Genomic DNA, 26,511 nt, shown 5'->3' with positions numbered 1-26,511 from the left:
CAAGTAGTTTATACAAGGATGTCATAAATGTACAAGCTTATTCATAACAAAGCATTTTATAATTGTGAAATATTTCAAAACAGCCAAATGCTAATATTATGTCATATATAGTCAGTATAATATACCATACAACTTAATAAAAACCTATATATATATTTACTACTGTGGAGAGATATATGCATAATGAGTATTAAGTGAAAAAAGCTGATTATAAAATAGTATGTACATTATAATCACCTTTATATAAAACGTTTGTGTATATTCACGTGTAAAATAAATCTGAAAACGCAACAAATACTATGAAATAGCTAACGTTTATTGAGAACATGTTAGGTCTCAGATGCAATGCTAAGGCTTTACATGCAGTACTTCATTTAATGGACCCAAGATATTAACAGTGCTATCTTTTGGTGATAGGATTATAAGAGATGGAGCTTTTTTACTTTTTACTTATCTGTATTTTCTAACTTTTTATAATGATGATGCATAATCCTCTGTGAGAAGAATTTCTTAAACTTTTCAGTTATAACTTTCATTATTGAGTCATTTGGGAACACTTGCAGTGTCTTATAAAGGCAATGAAAGGCAATGAAAAAGCCTCACAATAAATCTTGTTGCAGCATGATCTTGGATAAATAACTGTATCTCTTGGATTTTATGCTTTCAGCTGTACACCAGAACAGTTAAATATTGAGAACCTTTGTAAAAGGAGCTATTTATAAACAGTAGTAACTGAATTATTATAATATTGAATTAGACATTTTTAAAAACTTTCTCCATATTATACATGCCATCTGGAATATGATGAAGACCAGTGGATATTTGTGTTGCTTTTTCCAAATCAGTCCTCAGGAATTGGTGCTAAAAATTCGTAGAACGTGTGAATGTGTAATTATGGTCAGATGAAGTTAAAAGTTGATTTATGGGCCGGCCCTGTGGCTTGGTGGTTAAGTGTGTGCGCTGCGATGCTGGTGGCCCGGGTTCGGATCCCGGGTGCGCATCGAGGCACCACTTCTCCGTCCATCCTGAGGCTGAGTCCCACATGCAGCAACTGGAAGGATGTGCAGCTATGACATACAACTATCTACTGGGGCTTTGGGGGGAAAAAATAAAAATAAATAAAATCTTTAAAAAAAAAAAAGTTGATTTAAAGTACTATCTAAGAGATCTTAATTAGACTTCTTCAAAAGCTGTGTCATCATCCTTGTTTTTTGTTTTTATTTTGTGGATACCAAATCTCAAAATTAAATGCATTCTCTTTCCCATTTTAGGTCAGTTGGTGGTATGTACTTTATGCTCCTGTGTCATGAAAACAAAGCAGATTTGGCTCTTTTCAGCTCACATGCTTCCTCTGCTAGCACGACTCTGCCTTGTTCCTCTGGAGACAATTGTTATCATCAACAAATTTGCCATGATTTTTACTGGATTGGAAGTTCTCTATTTTCTTGGGTCTAATCTTTTAGTACCTTACAATCTTGCCAAGTCTGCATACAGAGAATTGGTTCAGGTAAGACTGACAATCACACACAGGTAGATAAAATTCTATGTAAATATTAAGTATATTAGAGATTTCGTTCCCTTTTATTTCACAGTCATGGTCATGGTAACATTCTGTTTGACAGTTTCAAAATAGCAACTATTTTCAACCCAATTAGGAGCATCTGAGATTCATTATTATGAAGTTCTGTTGAGAGGTAGTGAAGTGAAATGATTGTCTGGAAGCAGACTGTCTGGGGTTTTACTCTGACACTGCTGTTTACTAGCTGTGTCAGAGTAAATCTATCCCAGTGTAATCTATCCCCAGTGTAATCTGGGGATAGTCACTTAAGTTCACTTATCTGTAAAATGGAGCTAATAACAGTGGTGCTTAGCTGAGAGGGTTGCTGTGAGGCTTAAATGAGTTCAGCGCCAGGCAGACGATGTTCATTCAGTATGTGTTAACTGTTACAACGAAGGCAAAAATAATACAGAATTGAATACCTAGAGATCCAGTCCTGGTTTTTTCCTGATTATATAGTCCTACTGTGACTAGTTTTTTCTCTATGTTTGCCTAATTTATTTAAATTGAGAAGTTAGACAGTTGTGGGCTATAATATGATGAATTTCATTTAGATGTAGTGCTTGAACTGGTTTTGCCAACATAACGTACTTCTCTCTCTCCTACTTTTTTCAGCCTTTGCTCTAAAACAGATTATTCCCAGACACAAACAACAGATATCGAGGAGATAAATATTTCTACTTGATGTAATTGATAAGTTTCAGTAAGTTTTAGCATGTAAGACAGATCTTAAAACTGACATTGGTACATAAAGAGAGCGTCAACACGCGCATCCTCTTCCACCTCTTGACTGTGTACGTGCAGTTAAGGTGCAGGAAGCTCTCAGGTTGACCAAACGGATACTACTAAGTGAAGAGGGTTTTTGCTGCTGTTGTGGCCCAAGGGGCAGATTTCCCAGAAAAATTTCCCTAAGCTCTTGGCCTTGGCCTTGGCCTACTTCTGCCTTCTTTCTTCATCTTACATAACAATTAACTTGGGCGATTTTCCTGAAAGTAGGTCTTCCAAAGAAGAGGAAGTTATTTTCCCACTCTCAATGAAGAGCTGCTTCATGGGGAAGGGTTGTGGTTGTCTTCAGAGTAAGAATGACAATTTTAATGTAAGATATGTATGTCTTTGAATTCAGTCTGTGGAGCTGTCCTGGTTTGTAAGAAACAGTAGATATTCAGTAAATATTAATTGGATACTGTTTAATTAATCACTGTTAAGGACAAAGCCTCCATTTTTCAATGTCATATTTACCCTCTTGGTTGCCATAGGTTCGTGCATCACTAGGTGTTATAGTTGAAAATAAATTGTAGGTTATGAAATTCATGACCTGGAAAGAGTTGGATAGGCAAGAAATGGAAAGTGTCAGGTGTTTTAGTGGTCGTCATCTTGAATGGAAAGGAGCAAAAGTACTCTCTACCTCTCAATGATTAGTTTGCTGCTAATAATAATTTTGCAGCTAGTTGGGAAGTTTCCTTTTTCTTTCAATATTTTCTAGTTGGGGAAAATTAGAGGTTAATCTTGACTAGATTTTAGCAAAAGCATTTGATTTACAGATGCAAAAAATTTAAATTTAGAATAACCTGCAAGTCAGTGTATTTTAACTTAATACTTAAAGATCTTTATCTACCTAGGGATAGATATTAATTAGAAACCGGAACAACTTGTAAGTCAATGTATTTTAATTTAACATCTTTATAGTTTATTGAAACATTCTGGTATCACATTGAGAGGTCCAGCAAGACCAGTTGGCAGCTTAGGTGAGAGCTTTTAGCCTGCCTGGCGGAACTCTGTTTTGTTACCACAGTCTCATCCCTGGCTTAGTAACTCCAGAAACTTGGTTACATTTATGCTCTCAGGCTAAATAAGATAATGAGAACTGATTCCTCCTAATTAATCTCGTAAGAGACTGTTTTAGAAACTAGAAAACTAATTTATTGACTTACAGTAGATTAATAAACTTTTTTTAGGTGTACCTTTTTTCCTGGTGTTAATGCACTTGGCAAACCAAATCAATTGAGAAATGTTGCTTGCTAAATACACAGTAGGAGCAAGGGGAATTGATTTGCTTTGGGGGAAAAGACTTGCTAACTATCTTTTGCTCCACAATAGAGTAAATTTCTCCAGTGATTATTCTGTCTTCCATCAAACTATCGCTCATCTATGACATTGCTGAATAAACCTTGGAAAAGTCTTCCTATTACATTTCCCTTTTTCCTAGTCCCTTAAGCAGTATTGCATCATTCATGCTAGTTCTGATCACTTTGGTTAGATATGAGGAAGTTTACCAAGTCTCCTCAAACTGCCTTTGACTAGTTTTATTCTGAATGTGACTTTATTTTGACGTTATCCCTGAACTATTAGGGCAGTATTCTGTTATTTGATGAGTGTGTATCAGGTGTTAATAATAATGCAAAATCAGTAGATTTTAAAAAACATGCTATTTACTAACTGTTATATATGGAGCTAACTTTAATGGAATTTAGGTGAAACACTCTTGCAATAGAAGAAAATCTATTTAATTTTTCTCTTTTAGTACTGTAAATTCTTGTGTGTTTAAAAGTGTCTATTGAAATGATATAAGATGTCTTTCTATCTTATTTTCTTATTCAGGTAGTGGAAGTGTATGGCCTTCTGGCCTTGGGAATGTCCCTGTGGAATCAACTGGTAGTCCCTGTACTTTTCATGGTTTTCTGGCTCGTCTTGTTTGCTCTTCAGATTTACTCCTATTTCAGTACTCGAGATCAGCCTGCCTCACGTGAGAGACTTCTTTTCCTTTTCCTGACAAGGTAAATAATAAGAGCATATGATCTATATATAACCTTAGGAAGAGAAAACTGATCTGGGAATAGTAAGTTTTACAAATTAACTTTTATCCGTCATGTTATAGTACTTCATATTTAATTAGGATGGGATTTTCATTCAGTGGATGCCTAGGTCTGGCAGTGCAGGGAGGTGCTAATATAATAGAGGTGGTGTATTTGGCTGCACTAAGGATCAAAGTGCAGCAAATGAGTTGTGGAAAGATATATAGCAAATTGTAAAATATTTTTTCAATTTCAAGTTAAGTTGTTGGGTCAATAAAATAAAAATATGTTACAAAAAATAAGTATGATTTATTGAGTATTTAATATGTGCCAGCCACACTACAAAACACTTTTCCTCGTACTTAATCTTTACAGCAGCCCTGAGGGATAGATGCCTTTGTTATCAGTACCATTTTATAGCTGAGGAAACTGCACCAAGACTAACTTGCCCCTGGTAACGCTGCTAAAAGAAGCAGCACTGACACTCAAAGCCCATCTGAGTTCAGACCCTGTTACCTATACACTTTCACTGTGCCTTGTTATTTTTAATGTTTTGCTTCATTATTGAGATAGAGTCAAATAACTGGTGAAATGAGTATATCATAGTACTTTACTATTTAACCCAAAGGAATTTTAAGACTTGGTTTTTAAGGTTTAGTTTTAAAAAAAATATCTTAAGTTATTAGAGTCCTTTTTCTACTTCATGTCTTTGTTGTGAGCTTATGTTAGATCCACATTTGTCATTTTTCCACTCTGAGTGGAAGAATCTAGTGCATGGGTATACATCTTCGTTCCTTGGCTTGTTGTCACTTTAAAAGGCAAGAATGTTCTGGAAAGTAAATAGAGGCAGATACAAATTTTGAGCGTTAGTTAATAGAGCCATTGTTTCTCAGCCATCCAGAATGCTAGAGCACTGTGCACTAAGTGGTGCAGCGAATGAGAAGTTGAAGACCAGTTTACTGTCCTTAAGGAATATGGCATTTGTTAAGATTGAAGACGTTACACAAAGTTAAATATCAATAAAAATATTGTGAGGTGATACCTATTTTAACAAATAAGTAAAATAAACTTATTGGTGAGTCATATTTTGTACTTTTTGAATATAACACTTGATAAATAGCTTCTATAAACATGCAATAAATTGATATCAAATACATTTTCATGGCCAATTCATTATTGTTTCACTATTTGTTTTTATGTAAATATTATGGAGGTTTTATGCAGAATTTTAAAATGCTCTAAAAGTAACTGAATTTAAAGAGAAAGAGAAATACAGTCATGTGGTTAGGATAATAACCTTAGTGTGGGACTGGGATTGGTGGTGTTTTAAACCAGATCGTTATCGATTGTAAAGCACAATCAAATGAAGTATAGCATAGTGTAATAGGCTTAACAAATCAGTAAAGCTGTGAATGAATTTGGACTTATTTACAAAGTAAGAAAATAATAGATTTTAGATGAGGTTTAGATATCTTAACAAGATAATTTTTCTCTCTATTCCTTTTTTTTACATAAGATAGATTGCCCCTTCTCAAAATAAGAATGTTTTGGGTCTGGCCCGGTGGCACAAGTAGTTAAGTGCGCGTGCTCTGCTGCAGCGGCCCGGGGGTCGCCTCTTTGGATCCCAGGTGCGCACCGAAGCACTGCTTGGCAAGCCATGCTGTGGTGGCGTCCCATGTGAAGTGAAGGAAGATGGGCACGGAGGTTAGCCCAGGGCCAGTCTATCTCAGCAAAAAAAGAGGAGGATTGGCAGATGTTAGCACAGGGCTGATCTTCCTCACAAAAAAAAAAAAAAAAGTTTTAATTTGGTTTTTAATAGAGAAGTTCCCGTATGGTTCTTTTTGTTAGTTTTTATCCCTGTAAGCGTCATTCTTTGTCCTTCTTGAGCTCTTGTGCACCAAGTTATATTTGTGTGCTGCCTTGCCTTTGTGTGCTGCCTTGCCAAAGAACAACTTATGTACAAAAAGAAGGATTGCAAGTTACCCTGACTAAACAAACCAACAAAAACACACACACAAACTGAAAAACAAAAAGGAAGTTTTTTTGCAGCTAAAAAATAGAAGCTAAAATCAATAAAATGTCTCACTGAAGACAGAGGGGAAGAAAGGTTTTATAAATTTCCCAAGCTCTCTCACTTCCCCAAAGCTACGTTGAAACATTTTGTTTTCTTTAGTATGTTTTCTTTTGAAAAATAACACCACATTCTTTTCTAAAGTAAGAGAAAAAGAATGTGCTCCTCTTGAAAATGTAATTAAATCATACTGTCTGAGTGTAGAAGATTTCTCTAAATATGGAGACAAGAATAGAGAAATAATATGGGCCTTCAATAAAATTTTCAGACTTTTCAGTGAGAATGAAGTAGTTGTTAATATTTTAAACCATGATTCTCATATTTTTTAATTACTAGACAGTTTGTTTAAACATGTTATATAATGATTTCTCTGAGAAAAATGTCAATCATTTCAGAAATTAGATTTGTATAGAATTATTTATTCTTTTAGCTGTCAACCACCATGATTGGTAGATATTTTGGCTCCTAAGAGATATTTCTTCTCATCATAATGTACATTGATCTACATAAAATAGATGTTTTCACATAAAATCTTATAAGCAATGGTATAGGTAGGATAACCATGTAGCAGAAGCGTGGAGCTACATAGTAAAGGACAGGTATTGATTTGCCTAAAGGAATTCATCATCCATACAAATGAAATTCTTCACTGAAATTCTAAAACTTAAAGTGCTTTGAATATTTTTTAGATGTTGTGTACATGTTAAAATCCAAAATATTAGTACATAATATTACATATGTTTGCAAAATACTTATTGATAAGTTAATATCTAATATGTTCAATGAAAGTATTGAATGTATTTCCATAAAGTATGGAAGTATTTCTAAGCTTTAGCGTAAGGTCTTCCAGTTCTCCTTAGATATTCATAGCAAACTTTTATGTTAAAAATTAATATTAAAATTATTTTTAAATTGTCTTGGGCTGTATTCTTAGACATGCTTTTGAAATAGCCCAGAAAAAAATGTGTTTATCTAAATCTAAATTAAATTTCAAAGCACCAATTGTATGGAAGATACTGTTGTAGTGAGAGGAGTTGGGGGCTGCAAAGTCAACATAGGGCCTGCCCGATAGCAGTTGGGTCAAATAAAGAGTTTGGACAAGTAACCACATCAGCAGTACAGTCTGAAAAATTTGAACAGCCAACATTTTTCAGAAGAAACAATGGGCAACTATACAAGTTCCTTTTAAATATTATCAGCATGTTAATGTTTCTTAAGGTTTGAACAAGATTTAAGCCCTAAGAGTTTTACTGCATTTGAAGGAGATGATAGGTATATAAAAATAAAGAAGACTTTGTTTCAGATAGTGTGCTGTGGACTGAATATTTGTCTGAGAGAGAGAAGAATACAGGTTAGGATAATATAAAAATAAGAATGGGTTTAAATTATTAACGCAATGGTTAGATTTCATCTAAAATTTTGATTTGAGGTGTTTTAGTTAATGAGGATCAGATCAAGTTTGGTTGGTTACTTCAAGGCTTGTAAAATGTTTTTATTCCAGATAGGTGTTTTTATCTGTCAATATTTCCTTCCTTTTTTCTAGTATTGCTGAATGCTGCAGTACTCCTTATTCTCTTTTGGGTTTGGTCTTCACGGTTTCTTTTGTTGCCTTGGGTGTTCTGACCCTCTGCAAGTTCTACTTGCAGGGTTATCGAGCTTTCATGAATGATCCTGCCATGAATCGGTAAGTTCTTTACTCTGAATATCTGTAGAAATTTAAATCTTCTATGTAACTTGAAGAAGTAATGATGAATTTCTTTGTTGATGAATATTAGAAGAAACGGAATTTTGAGGAGGTTTTTTTTTGGAATGGTTGCAACATTTGGATTAAAATACTATGAAAAATAACTAAATTCCCATGTATAAGAGAGAGATTTTTTATTGTATATACATAACAATGCATATAGGACACTTTCCTAGATTTATTTAAGAAGTTCTTGGTAGTTTCCCTTTTCCCATTTACAGTTTGTGTAGCCCTGTTAAAATCGGATTTCTATATTCAATGCTTTCTTAAAATTTTTTTTTTATTTTTCAACATAATTTTGATACTGATTGAAGTTTCAAAGGACACATTAATGAGAATACAGAGTAGTTAATCTAGTTGTTACTAAGTCACTAAGATCAGGTATTGGGAAACCCTATTTCTAGAACTTGTCATAATTTCTGTTATCTTAATATAGGAATTTAGTGGTTTCATTTCTATAAGTTTATATAACCTCTTCTTAAAGTCTTTAAATCTTTATGGAATATTTCAGAGTTAGTAGATGGTGTATACTTTGGAAATCAGGGGAAAGTTGTGTGTGTGTGTATGTTAGGTTTTTTTCTATTCTTTCAAAAAAAAAAACCTATGCACTATAATCTTCCTGCCAGTCCCAACTAACACTTTTATAATGGAAAAAAAGTGGGGAGGACAAGAGAGAAAAATAATTCATGTATAAGTTCACAAAATTCATACCATTCAAAAAGTACAAAATGGAAAGTGACAACTTCCTCCCCTTCTTCCCATTTCCTCTCCCCAAAGGTACAGCTATAGATAGTTATTTTAAAATTTCTTATAGGGAAATGTGCATATATGTATATTTTTGGTTCATTTCCACATACTGTACACACTGTTCTGTGCTTTATTTTTCACTTAATATGTTTTAGATAGTTTTTGTTTTGTTGTTTGTCAACACAAATGCATCATTCTCTTTGATGAAAGGATAGTATTTCAAAATATGAATGTCTCTCTTTGTTTTTTTGCTATTAAAAAATAATGCTGCTATGAGTAACTTTGTACATCTCTGTTTTTTTACACCCTTAGTTAGGAAAATTTCAAACCAACAAAATTGAGAGAATAATAAAATGAACCCTTATGTACCTGTCACCCATCTCCAATGATATGACCAGTGTCGTGTCTTGTATGCCCTTATCAACTCTACCCACCCGGTCCCCTCCTCCATAACCTGCTGGCAGCATTTGTTTGGAGCAAATCGCAGATATAATATCATTTTACTCATAAATATTTCTGTCTATAAATCTTTTGAAAAAACATAACTACAATAGAATGTTCATTCCTAATAGAATTCCTTGACATCAAATACCCAGTTGGTGTTTTCAGATTTCCCTATCTAAATTTTTTTAAACATTTTTTTGTTCAACTCAAGATTCAAATAAGGCCCATATTGCTATGAGTTGATGTGTCTCTTAAGTCTCTTTATTATTTAGGTCCTGGCTATCTCTGTATTTTTTCCCTTTTATTTTATTTGTTGAAGACACCAGAGCCTGGATTTTGCTGATGTCACATAACATATTCCATTATTCGCTGTATTTTCTCTTATACATATATCTTAATTTTTGTAGTACATCCATAGGTAAATTATTACCAGTAAGATTATTGAGTTGAAGGTATGTATATTTTAAATTTATTAGCAAATTTCTCTCCAGAAAGGTTTTATCTGGTTATATCCTAACATTAGTCTGCCCGTTTTTTCTCACATTCCTTGTCCGTACTTGGGTCATCACACTTTGAAATACTTGCTAATGTGTGGTTTTGAAGATTGTACCTATCCTTTGCTCATTTCTCATTTATTTGTGAAAGTTCTTTCTAAATTGAGTCAATAGGGTAAAAGGTCTTAGGACTTTGTATATAATATATTTTCCATATGGAAATTGAATTTCAAAAAGGTACTTGTATTTATGTCTTCTGGTTCTTAATGCTTAAAGAAACCTTGCCTACTCCAAGATTATGAAGACATTTACCTATGATTTTATCTTTTATAATCAGGATATCGCTTATGATGTAAATATGTATAATTCAGTAGATATCTGAGAATGGTTAGAGCTATCTGGCTCATTAGCAAAAAGAACACTTTCATTTATTTATCCTAGAAGTTGCTTTTTTTCTTCCTCATTATATGCTAAAATAATAGCTATTATGTTTTGCACATGTGATATATTATGACTGTATATTACGTTGATGTTATAAGTTAATATTCTGATCAGGTTTTTTGTCTTAAGTCGGAATGGGTAACAACAGTCTGAACCTTTGGATTTTTTTCTCTCGAAATTATGTAAGATTGTGATTATTGTTTGGTTTTCTGAAAATGTGTTTTTTTTAGGGGCATGACAGAAGGAGTTACGCTCTTAATCCTGGCAGTGCAGACTGGTCTGATAGAGCTACAGGTGGTTCACCGGGCATTCCTGCTCAGTATTATCCTTTTCATTGTTGTAGCATCTATCCTACAGTCTATGTTAGAGATTGCAGATCCTATTGTTTTGGCGCTGGGAGCATCTAGAGACAAGTAAGAAACTTTCTAAAAGAAATTTTTGTAATATTCTTTACATGAGTTTGTTGTCTGAAGATTTAGATAATGTTTAGTGATAGAAAATGGATGAATAATTGGTATTAGCTTAAGTTAACAAGTTTACGTTTTTATTTTTTCTGTATGTTTCTTTTCTGTATTTTTCTCTCGATTCTTATAGTTAAAAGTCACATCAAAGACTAATTACAAATCAACTTTTTCTTCTTCAGAGAAATTTAATACTTTTTAATATTTTTCCAGTTTTAAAATTAAGAACGTAGAGCATAAAATTTAGACCAGTAAATATAGCAAATAATATTCTGTGTAATGCTAAAGGAGAGAAAGCATTGAGAGAAATGCAAATAAAGGAGAGAAAAATAAGGCTGTCGGGCAATCCTAAAGCTAGGCATTTATGGATAATAGCGTCATCTGATGGCCTTTTTATTTATTTATTTATTTATTTATAATTTTATTTATTTATTTATTTTTCCAAAGCCCCAGTAGATAGTTGTATGTCATAGTTGCACATCCTTCTAGTTGCTGTATGTGGACGCGGCCTCAGCATGGCCGGAGAAGCAGTGCGTCGGTGCGTGCCCGGGATCCAAACCCGGGCCGCCAGCAGCGGAGCGCGTGCACTTAACCACTAAGCCACGGGGCCGGCCCCTGATGGCCTTTTTAGACAATTGCAACCTACTGAGGTTATAATTGGGGATTCCTCACACCTTATGGGACCAGATGAATTTAATAGCTGGAGTCATGTTTCTTAATATTACAGAAATTTTCTTAAGGGATAAAAGTTAAAGTATTTAGCTCTTTAAGATACTCTTTTGGCTTATTGTAGTTTATACAAGGACATTCTATAAAGAATTGCTTAGAATTCAGTGCCACTATTTTTTTCCAGCATCTGTCTAACACACTGATTATTGATTATCAAAATACCTGAATTTATTACTGCCTTGGTAGTGTTTTATGAGTAAGGGAGCAGGCAGTCTTTTGGGAGATAGAATTTTGACAGCAGAGTTTTAAAACATTCATTATTAGCATTTTGATTATAGTTCATCCTATGTATCTTTCTATCCCCATATCCCACATTGCCAAACATTCTGAAATTTTTCTCAAATGGTAGAATGGCTTAAAGAATCAATTTAAATAAGCTCAAAGCTCCTGGATATGTTTCGGATAGTCTTAATCATTATAATTAATTATAGTTATTTGAGATTTGGTTTTGAGGTTTAAAGTTTCTCAATAGAAGCATTTAAGATGTTAAATCAGTGATGAACTCAGTTAAATAGTCACTTAAATTGGGTTGTTTTTGACCTAAATACAATTACTATTTTGTCATCTCTGGCAGTATCTTTTAGTATTATTAATTATACTGATTAATTTAGCATATATTAATCAGACTAATGTAATACTATAGAAATTTTGGAAAAGAGAAAGAAAAAAAAAATGTAATTCCACTGCCATAAGAATCAGAAATAGAGTTCTGGATCCTTCCAGGATGCTAAACTAGCCTCATTACTGGCTTCTTCCTCCAAGATCAAATGCAGAGGAAGTTTAGAGTGAAAGGAGCAAAACTGAGAAGGCCTGTGTGTGGGTATGGGGTAGTTGTTTTGAATTGGTGTCAGTGTTATTACTGATGTCCACAGCAGCATTAGCCTGAGACGAGAGGTTTTTGGCTGTGAAAGGATAAAATAGGAATGAACTGTTAGGGTTCTGTTCTTACTTCTCTCTTACCATTGCCCATGGTAATAAGAGAATACTAGCAACAGCTATATGCCAGTACTTTTCAAAACAAATGAAATGGAAAAGTTATGAGAAAAATATAATTTACTAGAACTGACTCAGGAAGAATTAAAAAGCTTGGGTAGTTCTATAACTTGTAAAGAAATGGAAGCAAATTGTGAACATCTTGGCCTAGATGGCATTACAGGCAAGTTCTGTCAAACTTTGAAGGAACAGATTATCCTTGTTTTAAACAAACATTTCCAGACAATAGAAAGAATACCCCCCAGCTCATTCTGTGAGGCCAGGATAATCCCTATATTGAAATCAGACAGAAAATTTGAGAAAAATAAAGTTCTGTTTCACTCAGGAGATATTATGAAGCTTTTTGTAATATTGGCTCAAGTTTAGAGAAGTTCACCAGTGGAACAGAGAGCCCCCAAACAGATGCATATATGTGTGGAACTTTGGTTTATGACAGAAGTGGCATGTCAGATGAGTGAGGACAGGTGGTACTCTTTGGTAATGTAGCTTGAAAAAAATGGTTTCTATTTGGAAAAGGATGGAATTGGATTCCTATCTCAAACCATAAACAAAAGAATCAACTCCAGAGTGTTTAGAAGACTTAAATGTCAAAACCAAAAAATTAAAACTCTATGTAAGTTGGTTTTTTTGGACCTTCAAGTAGGAAAAAATTTCTTAAACTGACAGAACTGGCTATGAAAGACAGACTAAGAATGACTGATTATGAAAGAAAAGAATGATAAATCTAACTATTAAAATTAATTACATTTTTAAACCTACAGATAACTTAAATAAATTAGAAATGATTATTACAAACTGGGAGAAGATATTCATAGTATTCACACTTGCCCAAGAATTAGTATCAAGAATATATAAACAGCTCAAATCAGTGAGAGAAATGGATAAAATGCATTAGAATGAGATACTGTTTTAAACCTGTGGGATTGTCAGTGAATAAATAAATAGAAAGGAAGGAAGAAAGGGAGAGGAAAGAAAGTCAGCTAATACCTGGGGTAGAAGGAGAGATAGATCACAGGGTATCCCAGGTTTCTAGTGGTCATGTGAATTGGTGTAATCACTTTGGAAAATGGTTTGGTGTTATCTCCTCCTATGTATATACCTAAGACATTCTTACATATGTTTAGTAGGGACATAGCACAATTCACAATAGCAAAAACCTGGGAACAACCTATAATGCCAAACAAGAAAGTGGATGATAAATGTGATAATAGTCACAGTGGAATGTTAAAAATATAGTGACACATAAAACAGTATGATTGATTCATAGCGATATAAAGTTAAAAAGTAAATCCAGAAAGATGATAATATAGAATGTTATTTTTAATGTTAAAAACAAAATTATAAAATATGCTCTTCAGGAATACATGTAGATTAAACAAAACTATAAAAAGAAAAACAAGCAAGACATTGAAGAACATGGGATTCAAGATAATGGTTTCCCTGGGTGGGAGGCAAGACATGGACTAGGCAGGCCTGCCATGTGGTTACATGTGGGTTATTGTCCAGGCCCTCGCTTCTGTTTGGGGAAATGGATTCATGAATGCTTGTTAGGTTATTTACAATAGCAAGTTAGTACATTACTAACTAAATAAAAAGAGGGTCGTGTACAGATCAACGACGATAGTGTGTTCTGAAACAAGAATTATGATTAAATCAATTCGGTGTACTGGGGATTAAAAAAGGAAATGAAGATATCTTAATTCTCAAATTAGAGGAACAACTAAGAGATATTGATAGTGCATGAAATACTGCTTCTCTCTGTCATTAAGGAAATAATTGTTAGGGGGAAAATCCTCATATGTCTTTGGAGTTGCTTGGACTAGAGGTAATTTCCAGTGTTTAACCTAAAAAGACATCTCAGATAGTTTTTGTCATAGAGATAATTGTTACTTTTATCAATAAGTTTTAATGCTTTATTTAGCAAGGAATTTTAGGACTGTAGTCTACTTATTGAAATTATATAGCAGGCTTTTCAAATGACAGACTTTTTAAGAAACAGGTTGGGGTGAATGTAAAAAAATTTTTTTTACTTTATAGTGCTTAACCGACAAAAGGAAGAATATTTCAGTGTCGTTTTCCACTATTCTTTTTATTTTTAATTTTAATTTTAAATTAGATTTTTATTGACTATTAACTGCTTAAATAAGGATATATATGTATATATGGGTGTATGTAATACAGAAATTAGACATAAATTTAAAACTCTTGGCATACTGTTGTATATACTTTTCTGTGTATGTGTGTAAATATATACGTACTTTATATAAATGGATCATAGCTAACTTGATTTTGAAAAATATATTAAAGTTTTAAGGCAAGTCACCTTATTAAAGAAAATGATTTATAATTTATCATCTAATATAACTACTGTTAACAGTAATTCCTGCCTGCCTGCCTTTCTTTTAAAAAATTGCTTGTGTTTGAATCTCAAAGCAGAGCTATTGACAGGTTTATGTTTGTCCTTTAACTTCTGATAATAGAAATGTTTGACAAGAAAAGACATAAAACGCTTTCCAAAGTACCTAGCTTTAATTTTTACCGTCATAATAATTCACTCTCTTTTCTGAGTTACTAATTATAGATAGTCACACACAGTATACCATTATACTTTGTGTGTGGTTATTTTTCCTCCTACTCATATAATAGTTAAAGGTAAGAAAGATGATTTATGCTACTTTTTTGTCTCCTTGAAATGCCTTGCATGAATTTGAGAACATATCACAGATGCTGATATTTAATTAAAATAGCTTGATTTTGTTGCAGCCATGAGCTTTAAACTATTTTGGTTGAAATCCACATTTCTTCATAATGGTTTTAAGTAATCTGTATTCATATTTTATAGGAAACCATTAAATAATAATTTCAACTCTTGATGTTCACTTTACTTAGATTGTGTTTGAGTTTTGTTTTTAAGAGAGGGGAAAGCTGTTTTGGGCTCATGCTGATTTCTTTGTAGATTTGTGATCATAATGTTAAAAAATTACTCCATCTTTGACTTTTGTTTACCCAGGAAATAAAAGTATCTAGTATTTTTTTTTTGTTAAGTCCCTTGTGGGAGATAATAAGATCCTCTATCATCTGTTTGCTTATAAATTGGATATATAAAGTCAATAGTTCTGTAAGTAAACTTGTCGAGGGTGGAAATCACACCTTTTTTTTATGTTGTACAAAAAGATTTTTCAAAGTTCTGCTGAAAACCCTTGTTGGGGAAGGTTTTTGTATATTTATCTTTCAGAAGTTGGTATACAGTCTTTCTTAAATTGGGGTGTGTTTAAGGAATGATCTATTAGAATATTACAGTGTATGAAGACATAAATAAAAAAAAAATTATGTTCCTTCTCCTTTTGCCATAACTAAGGGGCTTCTCCTGTGTGTGTATTCCACTGTTGACAAGTGGGGTTCAAGTGGAATCAGAAACGGAAATCTAATCTCTTGATTATTGAGTGTCTTAAAAGCATAAAGTTAGACTTGTAACTATTCGCCTGTGAAATAACCATGATATCTTTTGTCCTGCTTACATCAGAGGGCTTTGCATTTGGGTGGATAAAAGGGTAGGTAAGAAAAGGTAGTAATAGATGGAAAATAATTTGAAAAATATCAAATTTTCAAGTTTTATTTGTCTCTTACTTCAAACAAGCCTTTGTGCTTAGGATCTGGGCTGTAAGAAGAAGGAGTAATTGTCCTTTTTTCAAGGAGTTTGAATTTGGGCAATAAGACTTTTTTATGTGTGTGTACATATATGTATATACATATATAAATATTTTAGATAAACAAAAGAAAAATATAAATAATGTTTAGATCTATATGATCTATAATATATAAAATATATATTATGTATAAATATCTATGTAATTGAAGCAGTACTACAATTCAGTGTATTTATTGGTTGGTACAGGTGTTAAGAATTCTGAGAGGGTAGGTGATTCCTGGAGAAAGGATTTACATTACCTGTATAAACATATTTGTTTAGCTTGATCTAGCCTAAAGGGTTTAGAAAAAGAGAGTGGGATGGAGGCATATCTGGTGGGATGTAAGAGTGCTTGTGTTTTTCTGGGAGGACAGTTAATTAACCATCTTTGCTTATAGTGAGGAACAAGTGTTGACAAGTTTGGACTGAAAAATTGGGAGTAGAGGACCTCAACTGCCAGGTTAGGAAGTGTAGAGAAGGTGTTGGCAATATTATGCTAGTAGAGCTTTAGGAAGATTCATCTGGCTGGCAGTGTCCAGGATAGATCCAGGGCTAGAGGGAGGAAGACCAGCTAGTAGGTCTTAAGACCCAGTGGTTCATAGTTTTTTTCCCTAACCTCAACAGTTGTGAGGATTAATATACCTGCTCAATGAGAGCCATTCCTTTTAGTAACACTATACTCACAGCGGCAGAGATTTTCATCACAGGATGGAGCAGGTGGGGAGAGGATGTCATATAACTTAAGACCACAAATTACTGTTAAAATTATTAAGGTTTAATGCTACAAAAGCATGAAATTGCTTTGAATCGCTAGGAGTGGGAATGAAACTGAAAGCAAATTGAGAAAAAAGAATTGATGATACTTGGAAGCGACTGAGTGTGGAGACTAAAAGAAAAGGAATGAGTAAGGTGGCTTTGAAATGCCACCCCTGAAATTTAGTCGAGTGACTGGCATGGGGAAGGGTGCTCAGGACAGTAGTGGTGAAATGTAAGCATGGCACAAGACCTGTTAGTTGTTAATGTGATTGTTGTGCTACTAGATGACAGGCACTTTAAAAGAATACTTTTCTTTCTTTAGGAGTTTATGGAAACACTTCCGTGCCGTGAGCCTCTGTTTATTTTTACTGGTATTCCCTGCTTATATGGCTTACATGATTTGCCAGTTTTTCCACATGGATTTTTGGCTTCTTATCATTATTTCTAGCAGCATTCTCACCTCTCTTCAGGTAAGCCTAGGATTAATTAAATTTATTTAATAACTGATTCTTATTTTTCCTTCTGGAAAAGGAATTAAACTTTTTCAGGATTAATGATTATAAGTGGCCTGTTTTGTTGATTACTTCCCACTCTCTTTAATGAAATACATTACATTTATTTGAGCATAGGAGTTAGAAGGTAGGTTATTAAAATACTAGACCTGTTTTTGTCACTGTATTTTTTTTAATCAAGGTAATTAAACTTTGTAATTTCTCTTTTTCAAAATGGTATAATACAGAGCTATCATATAAATCTCAAATTTCTAAGTAACTATAAAATATTAAAAGATTTTAGAGCTTATTTGGAGCACAATTTTTTAGTAAATACCCACTCAAAAATATCCATAGTTTCATGATGTATATAAATATATGACGTCTGTGTGTATTATACACACAGACGTGATATATACTTATATACACACATACACAGACACAATATCGCCCTGGAAATGATAACTTGTATTGATAATGTATTGGTAATGATATTGTAACTTGAAGGTGGATTTTTGCTGCCTGATCAGTAAGAAGTAAAAGAAATTACAGCACTGGCAATAAAAATGTATTCATTGTTTCTTGTAGAAGTAAAGGTTCTTTGAAAGTTGAGGAACAGGCATGACTACAGGATTAGGAAAATTTAGATAGAATTTTGATGGGTTTTGGTGACCTGGGGAATAAGGGGAAGGGATGAGTCAGAGAAAACTGATTACTAATCACACTCATTTTAGGAAAGTTATGTCTCAAGGTATATGGCTTTTTGGTATCTAATACCTAGGTCACTGAGATCACCCACATTTTAATTACACAACTGTCTTTAGACACTAAATATGGCATCCTAAAAGTATTAGGAATGTGTTTCTATTTTTGAAGTCTATGAAAAACCTTTCTCAATGATCATATTCTGTTTTAATAGACATACTTCTTTTTTTTTTTTTTTTTTGCAGGTTCTGGGAACACTTTTTATTTATGTCCTGTTTATGGTTGAAGAATTCAGAAAAGAACCAGTGGAAAACATGGATGATGTCATCTACTATGTGAATGGCACTTACCGCCTGCTGGAGTTTCTTGTGGCCCTCTGTGTAGTGGCCTATGGCGTCTCAGAGACCATCTTTGGAGAATGGACAGTAATGGGTTCAATGATCATCTTCATCCATTCCTATTATAATGTGTGGCTTCGGGCCCAGCTGGGGTGGAAGAGCTTCCTTCTCCGCAGAGATGCCGTGAATAAGATTAAATCATTACCCGTTGCTACGAAAGAGCAGCTTGAGAAACACAATGATATTTGTGCTATCTGCTATCAGGTAACTCACACAGTAAGAATCCATTTGGGTGGGTCATATGATGTATCCCTTGGGACTTTATAACCACATTAATGAAATTCAAGTTAAATTTCCAGGCAGAATTATCTCCTGCGTAAAAAAAATGGGCCTCCAAAATTATTAAAGACCTGATAAAATATTGCCATTTTATTTCTAAATTAAAAGTTTTTAATTTAGTCCCTCGAGTTCTAATTTATTGTTATTTTCAACATTATTGCTCACCCATAAATAAAGGAAAAACAGGTCAGGTGTATTTTATATTTACTCCTGAATATACTTACTTACACACACGTGTATATGTACTATCAAATATATCCTATCAATCAGGAGTCAGCAACTTCTGAAAAGTGGTGTGCCAAGATTCTGACTCTTTTTCCTTCTGGTATTCCCCGGGTGGGGAAGAAGTGTTCATTTACTTAATGTAGGTGGAGAGGGTATGTGCTTACCTGTGGGTTGACGGATATCTGAGATGGGTACAAGCTTCTGTGTTTGGGAGTGGGGGACAGGGAGATATGGTGAGGCCACCAATTGGTGTACCATTGCACTTGGCCTACCTGGCATCTTTGGCACATGTGCCATGAATAGCTGATGATTGCCTGTTATTAAAAATCGAAAGATACTATTTAAATCAGCTTAGAAATATAACAACAACAACAAATTGGCCTAGAGTTTAGTCACCAGTCATTTGTGCAATAGAGTGGTTGAGTAGCAGCTTTTACAGCTAAACTGTACTGTTGGAAGTGTGGACAGAAACTATGCACAACAGCAGAAACTGTTCCTTTAAAATCACTCTTAAAGAGTGTGGGCTGGTGGAATAAAACTATAGATAGTGTCAATGAGTATAGAGGGAATGTTCTTTCTCCAAGGCTGCTTTACAGTTTAGATGGGGTGTGTATGTATTTGTGTGTCTAAGACTATCTAGAATAAGAATTTTTTCTAAGAGTAAAATGCAACTACCACTTTTTTATTGTTATCAGAGCATACTTTTGGGTACTGGCAAAATAATGTTTTCCAGGTTGTTTTTGCATGTGAGGGGACTGGGGAGTAATGTAGGTTCCTCCCAAGTTAAATGGTCGTTGTCTTAGTTCTGGCTCCTTCATGCTTGGTAGCCTCCTTGTACACAAGACAAAGCACATCAAAGATAGATTCAGGCCCATCAGCCTCAGTACCCGATGTCTAAATGTTCCATCTCTGGGATTTAAGAGTCCTCTTTTTGTATTTCCTGTTGTCACATCACTTTTTTTGAGGTGCTAGAACTACCTGCTGATACCACACAGAAAATGAAAGTCAAATGGCTTACCTTCCCAGCTGGCTGCTTTTCCCTGGATGGCTTGCTGCTTAAAAGTTGACTCCCAGGTGTTACCAGTTCTTGGCAAGGAATTTCTGTGATCACCACAACTCCTTGTTTTGGGACTTTAAACAGAATTAATGGTTGATTCACCAAATGTATATTCTTGCAATTTAAACTTCATGTCCTCAGCCTTCCCTCCCCAAATATATATTATGCAAGGAATATTAATACAAAGTATACCACTTTTATTACAGTGGTTATGGAACTTCAGTGTGCATAAAAGTCACATGGGTGGCTTGCTATAACTATAGATTTGTTAATGCCATCTTCAGATATCCCAATTCAGTAGGCCTGGGGTGGCCCAAGATTAGCAAGCACTCTGGGTGATTCTGACGCAAGTTGAGAAACACTGGCTTCTACAGACCATGTCTTGAAAACTGGGTATGTACGTTGTCCCTAATGAAATTGCCACTTCCTTGCCAATACCCTGGTGTTCTGTGGCTGATTTTGTCTCCTTGTCAATAATCTCATCCTGGAATAATCTGTTCAGCTGTGTTGAAGCATAACTGTGGAAAAAGTCCTGTCTTCATCAGATTTTCTGAGGTTCTGATTATACTCCTGCTATTCCGATGGAGACCCAGGAATCATACTCTACAGTTGTGTGACCTCATGTTTCATACTAAGGCAGAACTCAGTTAAGAAGGTTGTTTCTTTCTCATTTTCGGTTTTTACTTCTTTTTTTTAATTACTTAGCCAGTGGTTCTTGCATTATTTATATAAAGGGGTCTCTGATGGCCCTTTTATACAAATGAATTTTATTCTAAGATCTGTGTTAACGGATTTTCTCTGGGGAATATGTGGAAAATAAATGTTGGAACTAGAACTTCTGGGGGGTAGCAGCAAAGATTTTACGTGATAGACATTTATGAGGTATCTTGTTTTCCCCCTTTTTAGGACATGAAATCTGCTGTGATCACACCTTGTAGTCATTTCTTCCACGCAGGCTGTCTCAAGAAATGGCTGTATGTTCAGGAGACCTGCCCTCTGTGCCACTGCCACCTCAAAAACTCCTCCCAGCTTCCAGGGTTAGGAACTGAGCCGGTTCCACAACCTCATGCTGGAGTTGAGCAGAACGTTGTGCTTCAGGAAGGTACTGATCCCCCAGATCAAGAGCGTCCTCCAGGAACCGGGATGGAAGAAGGTTCTAGGGACAATAATGAGTGCGTTGCCAGAAGATCAGAGAGCCAGGAAGGGACTTGTGAACCCAAGGAATATCCTGCTAGTGCAAAAGATGAAGCATGTCCTGTCGAGGTCAGCCTAGAAGAAAAGAAGCAGGAGTAACGCTTTGAGCCTCCGGAGGAGGAGTTAACTCACGATGCCATTTGTGCTCAGATTTGCGGAATGAATGTATGTGGTGACTAGGCAGGACACTCGACATTCCAAGGATCTAATCCAGGAAGTACTCTCAGTGGAGACCACCTGCTTTCATCCCTTTGACATTGTGGGAGAAATTTTGCAATGTATGCTAATCAAAATGTATTTATATATCCTATGGTGATGTTTTGTAGAGGTTTGCCAAGAAAATTTAACCTCAACAACTTCAGAAACTGCCCCTGATTTGTAAGGAATAAATAAAATCAGATTTGAGTGTTTGAAAGAGGCTAAAGAAAGGAGGATGAAGAGCATAAGGACAGCGTGGGAAGAAACAGGCAGAGTGGAATTGACATTTCCCTCTCTATGGGACAGGATCATTCTTGTTACAAAGTATGGGTAGTGATCAGCCCTTTTCTCCACTCCTTTTCCCTCAGTTAATTGGGACTCAGTCAGGTGTGATTGAGTTTTATACAGCACTGAAATGAAATCAAAGATGTAAACGCATTGATTGTATTCAGAGATTGAAGCACGCTCATACTTGGTATGTGCTTAGGGGAGGGTGGGTGGGCACTTGGCCTTGCGGGTGCATTCATGTAATCTGAGACTCCTGAACTTGATGATGGAGTCTTCAATATTTTGATGTATATGAAACTTTTGTTAATATATTGTATACTGTGTTGGCTGTGTGAAGTAAACTAAAACTCTAATGAACACTTTGGAGTCCACGTTAGTGTGGGAGACCAAAGTGGGAAGGGCTTTAGGGCACTGATTAAGGCCCTAAGTGTACTTTTCAATCCTATGTAATGTTTAATTCTTGCAACTGAATCAAAACAGTGTTAAATTATGGCAATATTTGCACCTTGGGAATGAGTACAGAACTGTATGATCACACTCTGCAAATGCCACTTTTAAAGCTGTTAATAGACTTTGCACCTTTTCTTTGACAAAGATGTGTCATATTTAAATTTTTACATTCATCATGGCTACAGGTAGAACTGGGGAGGGGGGAATGTAATTTTTTTATGGGAATTTTGATATGAAAAGAAACTAGTCATTTATTTATACAATAGGCTTGGCTCAAAATGTGTTTTTCAGACTCAGTATTCCTAATGTGGGATGTGACTTTTATTTTTAGTAGCAAATTTGGATGTAGACTGACAGACATAGCTGAATGTCTTAATAAATTTAAATTTGAAGATAACTATATTTTGTTCCTGTGATGATGATTATTGTGAACTATTTTGTTGAAATTCTGTTCTTAGGAGGTTTTGTTTTTATTCAGTGGGGTTTGTTATATCTTGATCCCTGTCAAAAATGCACTGCAGATGGCAAAACTTTTTGATTGAAAAGGACGAGTTTTTTTGAAATCTTCTACCAGTGGTAGCAAGCCTAGCTCTGCATCAGAAGCATCTGGGAGCTTTTAAAGAAAAATTACATATTTCTGAATTCCATTTCAGACCTGCTGAATCAGCCTTTCAGGGTGCCTGAGAACATGCATTTCAGAGCATCCTGGGTGATTCTATCCAACTAGCCTGACAGCAGCACAATTTTTCGTTTAGAAAAGAAATGGCTGGATGAGAATCAATTTCTCCCCAGGTGTAGCTCAAAAGTTTCTCACCGGGCTTTTGGTGATCCAGGTTAGGCAGAAAACAGAGCACATGGCTCCCTCTACTGTTAGTCAGGCTGTTGTCCAAAGACCTAGCAGCATCTCTGATTTAAAACTGATTTTCAGCCTTTGTGTAAAAGGTACGTGATCAAACATTAAACTTTTTGGTGCCTTATTTGAAGGAATAAAATTGCAGATAAAGTTGAAATCATTTATGGCATGGTGAACTTGGCTATCCTTGAGCATTGTTTACTCTTCTTACCCAAGGACTCTCACATAGACCTAAACAAAAGTACTCAGATGTTTTAATAAAAGTAGAGACTTCTCTGGCATCGGTTTCACATTATAATACATCCTTTACCTCCTGATGGCACAGAGACCCCAGCTCTACTGAGCAAGTCACATGAGCCTCTCAGCAGTCTGGTGGACAAGTCACCCTCTATCAGTGTGTATCCTTTTGCTTCAGTCCGGAGAGCTGTATCGTGTTGTAATAAAAACCTTCAAAATCTCAGTGGCTCTAAGACAACAAAGGTTTATGTCTCACGTACACACTGCATATGTGCCTGTCTGCGAGTTGGCCGGGAAGCTGTATTTGGTGCAGACGCTCAGGGATCTAGGCTGATGGAATAGCCACTGTCTTGAACCTTCCCGATGCTGATGGCAAAGGGAAAGGGCTCTGGAAGACTGTACGTTGGCAATTACGTGCTCCTCCCGGCGGAGGACGCGTGTTTTTCTGCTCACGTCCCGTGGCCAGACCTATGGCCCCACCAGCGCAAGAGGGTGCAGGTCAGTCTTCCTCCCGTGGTCTGGAAAGAGAAGAGATTAGTGCTGGAGACTACCACACCTCAGGTGAAGCAACAGAAGTTTTATCTACACATTCAACATTTGGGAGCACACCTGTGAATGATTCAAAATATACTGGTTGAGAACCTCTGACTTAATTTGTTCCTTGTTCTAATATACTGGGACAGTAGCATTGTATAATGCCATCTGTATTTCAAATTTTTGTGTTCCGGTCATGTTTGTAATAGTTTCCAACTCACTGCCAGACTTTGGACTTAAGACAAAAGTTAAGCATCTAGATTGCACTACTGAAGAGAAAACAAAATTAGATTCGATTACCCTTCTGTTATACTTGATCAAATTAAGTGAGAAAATATCACATCTCTTATGGACCCTTTTTAGGCCACTTTTCCTGTCCATTTAACGATTTCCACTGTTTTTCAGACAGTGCATGCGTCTTTTCACTCATCAATTTTCTCAAAAACTTTTTATCACCTTATGAACTTTGACATTCAAGTTAGTACTGAACAATCTAAACCTTCATACTAGTCATGAACATACATTTCCACTTTGTGGTGGTCTTCATTTTATAAAACTTGTTCTAGTGATCTAAATCATGCTATTTGCACAACATGTCTCTAAGGGTCTGGTTTTCAGACATTGGACTGAACAAGAGGCTCCTTGAGGTCCCTCATTAGGGCTTCGGTGTTTTCTCAAGTATGCCGCGTTTTCATGAGCATTTTACATCGGAACACTGCTTTCCCAAAAGGTTTTGACATCATGTCAAACTGTGAATTCAACTGGTTAATGGGAAAGGAAAAATTGTGTGGTTTCCAAGTTTAAAAGAAGGGCTTTTTTCTAATGCTGTGGTAATGGGACAAGAGGCTCACAGAGATTTAAGTACTAATAAATTACGTGCCAACTTTGAATAAAACACCTCCAAATGGGTTTTACACCCTATTTGCTTCCACTCTGGCTTTCATGAGACTAGAGTTTCTCCAATTTTAGAATCATGGCACGTTGAAGGTAAGAATTACATGGTTTTGGTTATTTTTTAAAATGCTATATTATTTTTAAAAATACTTTTTCCTCCCTTTTTTCAACACTGCTTATTATTTGGAAAGTAAAGTATTTAAAAAGAAGAAAAATCAGGCCAGCCTGGTGATGTAGTGGTTAAGTTCTTGCGCTCCGCTTCGGCGGCCTGGGATTCACGGGTTCAGATCCCCGGCGCAGACCTATGCACCACTCATCAAGCCATGCTGTGGCAGGCGTCTCACAGATAAAGTAGAGGAAGATGGGCACAGATGTTAGCCCAGGGCCAATCTTCCTCAGCAAAAAGGGGGGTTGGCAACAGATGTTAGCTCAGAGCTAATCTTCCTCACTGAAAAAAAAAGAAAAGTCACTCATAATCTCGCTTTTGGAATTAATCTTTTCAAGTTATTTTGTGTTCAGAGATAGCAAAACTACGCCATTGAGAAGCACCCCCCGCCCCCAGCCTGGAGTCATTTTCACTTCTCTTTTAAAGTCTACGGTCTATCATTTGGCTTCTGAAATTCAAATACATTCCAAACCATTGTGTAATTTGCCAGTTCAGGCACACCTGTTTCTCCCACATGTGAAGATCAAGAATGCTATGACTTTAAAAATAAGGTTACATTTTATAGGTAGTACTTGGTTAGAAAATAATCAAAAATACTAGGAGCTGCTTGTAGAACTGGTTATTCTCGTGGCTACTCAGAAAACGACTTGCTTTCTCTCCAGTGGATTCGACACTCAGTTGCATTGTGGTTCAGAGTAAAGGTAGGACGTTTCTAACGAAGACGAGTAAACCTCTCTCTTAACCTGGCTTCTAAGTCCTGTTCATTTTCCTTGCTCTTACTAACGCTGATGTTGTTCTTTTTCTCTTTTTTATGAATGTTGGCTCTTTGATCCTTAGTTTTCTTTCTATTCTTAATAGATATAAGCAACTGCTTTCTTTTCTATTGTTTTATATGTTCTAAGGTAAGAGAACGGCTTCTGACTAGCTGGAAATAATAATCTTCATGAATGTAGAAGAAATTCTGAGTCAATTCTAGATGGAATATTCAATTACTTTCCAAATGAGAACTTGCCAAACTGAAGTCATCTCTCTGAGTGGCATAAAGCCTGCTGGTTTCCTCTGGCAATACTTTACCAGTCCCCTTGGGTTTAGGGAAATAGCAGAAGGAGTGAGAAGAATCTTGACTCAAGGCAAGAGCTCTGGGCTGTGATTTTTGCTCCCTCTCTAGCTGTGTGATCCTTGGCCAGCCTTCGTTTTTCTGGGCTTCAGCCTCATCTGGAAAAATGATCTCTGATCTATCATTCTCCTCTTAAGATTTTGCCTGTCTGTATTTTTAATCTTTACCACTGACTGAGTGATAAGCTTCATATATTTTTTTATGTGCTATGCCAAATATTAAACTTAGCTAAGATTTGGTTTACCACTGTGCTCTCAGTGCCTGGCATGGGGCAGGAGCTCTATGAGTATCTGCCGCGTGAACACATGAACTTAGAACGTGGCTCCTCGTGTAAACCCCATAGCTCAAAAATGGCAGAGAATTCTGTTCATTCTAGAGACAGAGAGCATAACATTATGTGCCAGCTGGATGAAGTCATTTCTGTGAGTGGACTAACTGAATTCAGATACAGAACCGAGAGCTTCTAGAACAGAGGTTACAAACTTGGGACATTTAGGTAAAATCTGG

The 26,511-nt window shown here is 35.5% G+C and overlaps 1 protein-coding gene across 3 annotated transcripts in view; it reads left to right on the top strand.

The window, feature by feature from the left end:
* RNF145 (ring finger protein 145) overlaps positions 1–22,605 on the top strand; it is a 52,959-nt gene extending 30,354 nt beyond the window's left edge. For all 3 annotated transcript variants that reach the window (XM_058544999.1, XM_058544987.1, XM_058544991.1), the window contains 7 exons: positions 1,272–1,507; positions 4,157–4,332; positions 7,965–8,105; positions 10,522–10,704; positions 17,241–17,388; positions 18,360–18,716; positions 20,980–22,605. In XM_058544999.1, coding sequence (XP_058400982.1) covers positions 1,272–1,507; positions 4,157–4,332; positions 7,965–8,105; positions 10,522–10,704; positions 17,241–17,388; positions 18,360–18,716; positions 20,980–21,366 — 1,628 coding nt within the window. In that variant the 3' untranslated portion in view covers positions 21,367–22,605. The remainder of the gene's footprint in view (positions 1–1,271; positions 1,508–4,156; positions 4,333–7,964; positions 8,106–10,521; positions 10,705–17,240; positions 17,389–18,359; positions 18,717–20,979) is intronic.
* Positions 22,606–26,511: the final 3,906 nt, after the last annotated feature.

The sequence above is a fragment of the Diceros bicornis genome, chromosome 1 (genome assembly GCF_020826845.1).
Source record: "Diceros bicornis minor isolate mBicDic1 chromosome 1, mDicBic1.mat.cur, whole genome shotgun sequence".
NCBI classification, from domain to species: Eukaryota; Metazoa; Chordata; class Mammalia; order Perissodactyla; family Rhinocerotidae; genus Diceros; species Diceros bicornis.
This window is presented reverse-complemented; position numbering and strand designations above follow the sequence as displayed.